The 6,258-nt window shown below is 42.3% G+C and overlaps 1 protein-coding gene across 2 annotated transcripts; it reads right to left on the reverse strand.

Annotated features, from left to right (window-relative positions):
• Positions 1 to 407: 407 nt before the first annotated feature.
• Positions 408 to 5,930, reverse strand: spry2 (sprouty RTK signaling antagonist 2). Of its 2 annotated transcripts, none has more exons than XM_007557085.2 (2): positions 5,484 to 5,930; positions 408 to 2,483 (listed from the first exon to the last, which is right to left on the reverse strand). In XM_007557085.2, exon 2 carries the CDS (start codon positions 2,433 to 2,435, stop codon positions 1,386 to 1,388), a length of 1,050 nt encoding a protein of 349 aa, XP_007557147.1. In that variant the 5' UTR covers positions 2,436 to 2,483; positions 5,484 to 5,930; the 3' UTR covers positions 408 to 1,385. The 2 variants fall into 2 exon arrangements, with proteins under 2 accessions (XP_007557147.1, XP_007557148.1); XM_007557086.2 differs by lacking the exon at positions 5,484 to 5,930 and adding an exon at positions 2,597 to 3,254.
• Positions 5,931 to 6,258: the final 328 nt, after the last annotated feature.

Below are 6,258 nucleotides of genomic sequence, written 5' to 3' on the forward strand. Positions count from 1 at the left end.
ACAAGCGAGAGCAAGTTGGCCTCGACGTGTCAATCACAGCTCTGAATGCGTACCGGCCTGCAAACACGTCCGCACGCTGTCAACAAGTGTGAGGAGCTTTATGCTCCGCCTGCAGGGACATCCGCAAGAGGAATTCCCAAACAAAACTTCGATTAAAGGGAGAGAGACGGGGAAAAAATAAAAAATGGAATAGAAAATAAAAAGCGGTTGAAATGAACCTGGAGCTTTGTCGAGAAAAAGTGAATTGAATACATTCAAATTATTATTTATTTTCTAGATGAAAAGAAGCTGTGATGTCATTTTCGTCAACACGATCAAACACAGGCGTCTGCTTGTTTTTGTTCTTTTTAGGTTAATAACAAAAAATTTTTTTTTGTGCTGACAAAAAAAAGCAGTGAAAACAGGAATATGATTTACACAGCAGTGACATTTCATTGTTTCATTTTGGTCGTAGCAACTTTTCAGTACAGTCAATAAGAATCACACTCCTCAGTTAGACTTCAAGGCTTTTTAATTTTAAACGTTAATATATTCATCTTCTAATCCATAGTGAGCTGTTCGTGTCAAATCTGCTGAGCAACAGAGGAGGCCTTTAACAATCCTTTCTCAAAATAAATATTTGTCATAATAATAAAATATTAAAACCTTCAAATAAATATATCTTTTTAACTTTACACTAGGCAATTTTGGAATTAGAACATTTTTTTCATTTTTTCAAATAAGATCACTGTACAATTTACAGGTAGGATCAGGGTTAAGATCTCTGACGTTGTAAATTATTTTAAAATATGATTGGTAGACATTCCATGTGAATGCAGAAACTTTGTATGAATGGCAGCTGACACAGATTCATCAAGGTGCCTCTAATGGCAGAAAACCTTTCACAGTTGAAGTATCATATAGATATATATATATATACAAAAATAAAACATCTGTCATTTTCTATTGTACACCCCCTTTCCATTATTATGTTACATACAGTTAGTAGCAGAAGCTTTTAGAATATAGTTTGTATCAAATGTTAAAACCCCAAAGCTATCTGCTTGGACTGTATTAGGAAACATCACGGCACTTGAGTGAAAAGATATAACAGTAGTTAAATGAGATGCCATACATTGAAATGTGGAGTGCTTATTTTGGTTGACCATTCAAGTGAAACTCCTAATGCTAGGGTGAGTAAATGCACCTCCAGTGCCTTTACCACTAACATTTCTTTTAGTAAGTTTGCATTCAAAGTAGACACATGGGAGCCTTTCCTGACATGTCCGGTGGACATTAAGACAACAGCCACAATGATGCTATTAGATGGCTCAAACTGTGCAACTTGATACTTTGCAGTTCACTCGGTGTGGAGTTGGTCAATCAATGTCCCATTTCATCCTGGCCTACGTTGCTGTGCTGTTGTCGTGACAGCGGGTTAGGGTTGGGTTCTTGCATCGGCAGCCAGGTCTTGCGACTTGGTCGTAGCAGCACTGGCACATGGCCAGGCACCCCTTACCTGGGAGGTAGCACCAGAGACAAGGGCAGAGCAAGGAGCAGAACATGATGGTCGTCCAGCGTACGCAGCAGCGCGACTGAGAGCACGAGAAGGGCTTGTCCGCGCAGGTGTCCTCATCATCGTTGGAGCAGTGGTAGAAAATGCCCTTCAGGCAGCAGACGCACGTCCCGTACTCCACGGCCTTGTCTGGAGAGCACAGGCAGCGCTGGCCGCACATCCAGCAGGACGGAAGCGCTCTCGGTTGGACGCACTCTGAGCACTTGCACCGACCGCAGGACTCACATCTTTTGGAGTGTTTGTCCTTTTTTAAAGGCTTCCTGCTGCCCGGGATTGCTTCTATGTCTCTGTACTCTGCGTTCAGGGGTTTTAGCTCCTCAGAATCAGCTCGTTTTGGCTGGTTTCTGATTATTTCGTAGCTGTTCGCCGGGCCGCCGAGAAGCCGCTGACCCGAAGAACCGCTCCCTGCGCTGGTGCGGACGCTGCTCTGAGAGTCCTCCACACTGGAAGACTGAGACATACCCTCTCTTGAAGAGATGGGAGCATTTGCGTTCCCTTGATGAGTCACTGAATACAGGTTGCGGAGGTTGTTGGACACCTCTTCCTCGGTCTCTTGCTGCCCATTGGTCCTTGAACCTGTTGATGTAACCATCTCAGTCTTCCGTTGCTGGGTGGCCGGAGACCTTTGAGCAGCCGACGGCCCGTCTGTATATTCATTACTACCACCGCTTATTCTTATCTGATCCAGAGATAACACTGGTGGAGTGTGTGGCCGTAACCTGCAGTTCAGCCCAGGATCTGACGGAGCGTCTAGGTTTTGCAGAGACCAGGATCGTGCTCTACCTTCGTCATGCGCCATGTTCGCCAATCCAGTCAATGACGGCAACACCCCGTGGCGTCCTCCTCCTCCGTCGCTGTCGTTCTGACTTCTGGAATCCATCTTTGGACTGAAGGGCCTCTCTAGCCGGCTGGGGACACATCTGAATTCCTGTTGGAGAGACGGAACGTTTTTATCCGTGCTAGACAAGGCTTGCAAATAACGGCATGCAAATAATAACAGATATCTGCACAAGCACTGCTATGAAAATGAGCCCCACACACAGGTCAGTGTTCGTCGGAGAGATGGATCCGTTTGATTACATAGTTGTTCAAACAACCTAAAAGCCACGAGGCACCATCTGTTTGGACCACCAGATTCAGAGTCTGACACGAGAGTGGAGTCTCCAGAGCCACAAGCTACAGAGGCTCTTTGTGTGCGCTCAGAAACAGGGAAGTTTGTTTGCTCGGGGCCATAGCAAGTTCCACAGCCAGGCTTTATGTTTTAGAAGCAATATCTCATCTGAATGCAGATGCTTCCCTGAAGGCTGTTTGTTAAAAACTTCCTGCTTTCCTTCAACCATGACAGCTTTGAATAACCATTACCAAAGAAAGAGAAAAAAAAAAATCCCTTCCTGTACTCTCGTACTTCTCTTTGATCAAGCCTTAAAAACACTCACCTTTAATCTTGCTTCACCAGTGAAAAGCCATTTGATTTCTAATCTAAAGCTGAACTGTGTCAATTTTTCCTCTCTCTCAAAGACTGCAATTTGTGGTGATCAAAGTTCAGGTTTTTCACACGGTTTTATTGAGCGTTGGAGGAAGCCATACTAAAGACAGACACAAGTCAAAGAGAAGACTCAACAGAAAGCCGAAGTGAATTCTGACACATGGAAGGCACACGAAATATTGCATGTCAGCAAGAAAACCGGGGTAGAGAGTCATATCGGCACACTGAACAACTCATTTTGAATAAAATAATAAAATATGAGGTACTTTGATTAGATGCATGACAACCATCCCTTTTCTCGACCCCATTTTTGCATTGCAATGCTGTCAAACAGATGAGTGACGAGATAAAAAACAACTCTGCAACAAAAAGGGTCTAGGGCAAAACTGGTTTAGGTCTTGGTAGGCCTCGACCAGTGGGAGGAAACATCCACCAGAGCTCCGATTAATTTGTTGTTTTCTATTGTTTGATCCTTTTTGTTGCAGCCAGGCAACATGTGCAATCCTGGTCAACTTCCTTTTTGTGCCCACGCACGTATTGCTGCATATAAGCTTATTTCATCGGGAAGTTGGGTAATGTAATGAGTTACAGTGACAAAACCTCTAAGAATAGCTCATTTAGAGTCCAAAGGTTTTACATTTTATAGCATTTCCATTTGAAATTTAATCTCAGTTTTGGTCAGAGAAGTGTTTCAACATGAAAGATCATATTTTGATCATATAAAGATAAAAAAAAAACATATTTTTGTTTCATTCAGTTAAGGCACAGACAATTATTTATGATTTTATGATGTGGAAACCAACAAAATCACCACCTGTCACTGCTGTTAAGCTAACGCTGACTGCAGTGTAGCTACGCATCAACTAATGCACTATTAACTAGTTGTGAGCTTGTTAATCTTAGTTTAAAAAGAGTACATCAGCACTACCTACAAGTACTAATTACTACCTAAAATAGTAATATTATAAAAATCTATGTTAGTAATTTGGCAACAATAGGAATATTTGTAGCTTTATAGCTTTAAAAAAAAAACAGTTTGTAGTGTTTTTTTATTTACATCTTCTCTCATAAATACTGTCAAACTTAGTTTGTGTGATAATATCCAGATATCTGTTACATTGTGCAGCCCTTCCAATGTACCAAGATTGTGTGTGTGTATGTATATATATATATATATATATATATATAATTTTTTTTCTCTTTTTTGTGGGGGCCCCAGACTTTTGTAAGTCCCCACAAAAGCCTGGGGGCAAACATACAGAGCACAAAGTTGCAAAGGTGCAAAGCAACCAGCAACTGGGGGTTTGCAGGCATGTTCAGGCTGACGGCTGTCAGAGTGTTGGCCCCCTCATCTACTTCTGGGGGCTGGAGTGCAGGCCATGTTGACCACAGTGGGTGGGACGGAAAGCAGGGGGTGGTGGTGGTGTAAAGTAGGAGCATACAAACATGTCCATAAACGCTCAATGGAGAGAAAGGTAGATTTTTCTTTTAAAATGATCTACGAATAACATGCGATTTGGATATATAGAATGCCAATGCAGGCATTTGCGTTCAGAAATCACTAGTAAATAGAGTCCAACTGTGCATGATTTCATTTTGGTATAAATCCAGCGGCTCTGTGAAGGCCTCACTGATGTGTTAGTGAACAATCGGACAAATCAGGAAGACAGCTGTTAAGCAGTTTAAAGCTCGGTTAAAGTTAGAAATGCTATAACCCACGAGGGGAACACAGCAAAAATGCGGAATAATGCGATCTTCTGAATCGCATTTCATGTGAAACACCCTGTGTGGAAGGAAACCAATACTGTACATCACATTGCACATGCCACAGTGGTGGCAGAATGGTGCTGCGGGGATGCTTTTGCCCAGCAGGAACTCTGAAAGTGGTCATAGCTGATGGGAAGGTGGATGACAGGACAATCCTACGTGAAATCCTGAAGGAGGCTGCAAATTACTTGAGACTGGGGCAAAGGTTCACCTTCCAGCTCAGGAATGATTATTATCAAAGTATATTCCAGTTATAATGACTCAGATGCAAACCTAACACTTGCAAATGACTGTTTACAAATGCCGCTTGTCCAATCTAAGAGAGTTTGAGCAAATCTGAAAAGAAGAATTGGAGAAACATTCTCCAAATATTTAAAGAGAACTTAGGGGGACTGAATTGCAGCTCACACTTAAAACCCGAGATATTTTCCTTTTTAGGGATTTATACAATACTTTATATGGGTCAGTCACATAAAATACCACAAATTTAAGTGAAAAATCTGCAACTTTTTAATAAAGAAATCTTATCTTTTAAATTAAAACGGCAAATTAAGTTTTCAAAGCACTTCTGACTGAAAGAAAACGGCATATTATTCCACAAAAGAAATGCGTGTTGGTAAAAAACAAAAACAAAGCTACACGTCCGTGCGCGTGCCATAAGAGGCTCACACTCACCGTGTTTTCGTCACTTTTAGCTTCAGCTCAGGTAAAATAAGTCCCAGTTTCTTCCTTACTCCTGCAGCTCAGCCGGGAAAGCAGTCTGCAAAATCCATTGAGAAAGTTTCCAAGCGTCGCTTATTTTTCCCCAACGTGCTGCGTTAGGACGTAAATCCCATGTTCTGCGTAAGAGCACGAGGCATTAAAAACATCAGCTGGAGTAAATCTTAACAGACTCCTTTAAGAAAGGGGTTAAATTTTTTTTTTTTTTTTTAAAGTAAGAGCAGAAGAAAAAGCGACCAAAACTCCAGTTCACAAGTGGTTTTCTCGGCGTGTTTTATCCGACACACTATGAGGGGTTACAAGCTATTTTTTCTCATGTTTTCTCTCTCTCTCTCTCTCTCTCGCTTTCCGGAGAGGAGGTCGGGATTTGGGCCGTACATGGCGTCAAAGCTGAAGAGAGAGGAGGGGGGAACAGAGTGCTTGTTGTTGCAGCGGATATCTCGCATCCGGTGCTCAGCCATTGGCCGCTTGAGGAGCAGCCATTCACACCCAGTCTGATCAATTATACCCGCTGCCGGCCGACTGTTGAGGAAACACGAGTCCTGCGTGATCCTCAAGAAAGTATCGAGACGTCTTATCGCTCCTGACCCACTTTTCAACTTGCCACGTTACATCTCTTTTATGCTGCTGTGGGAAAAAAAAAAAAAGTTTTTAGATAGTAACAGGACCTCTGTTTATATTAGTTTATACTCTGAGCAATAAACCCCACGAGCGAAATTTATGGCAAGTC

The sequence above is a fragment of the Poecilia formosa genome, unplaced genomic scaffold (genome assembly GCF_000485575.1).
Source record: "Poecilia formosa unplaced genomic scaffold, Poecilia_formosa-5.1.2 Scaffold83, whole genome shotgun sequence".
Classification (NCBI taxonomy): Eukaryota; Metazoa; Chordata; class Actinopteri; order Cyprinodontiformes; family Poeciliidae; genus Poecilia; species Poecilia formosa.

Excerpts from the sequence above, each read along its gene's own strand:
- spry2 (XM_007557085.2), bottom strand. The coding sequence starts at position 2,435 with ATGGATTCCAGAAGTCAGAACGACAGCGACGGAGGAGGAGGACGCCAC.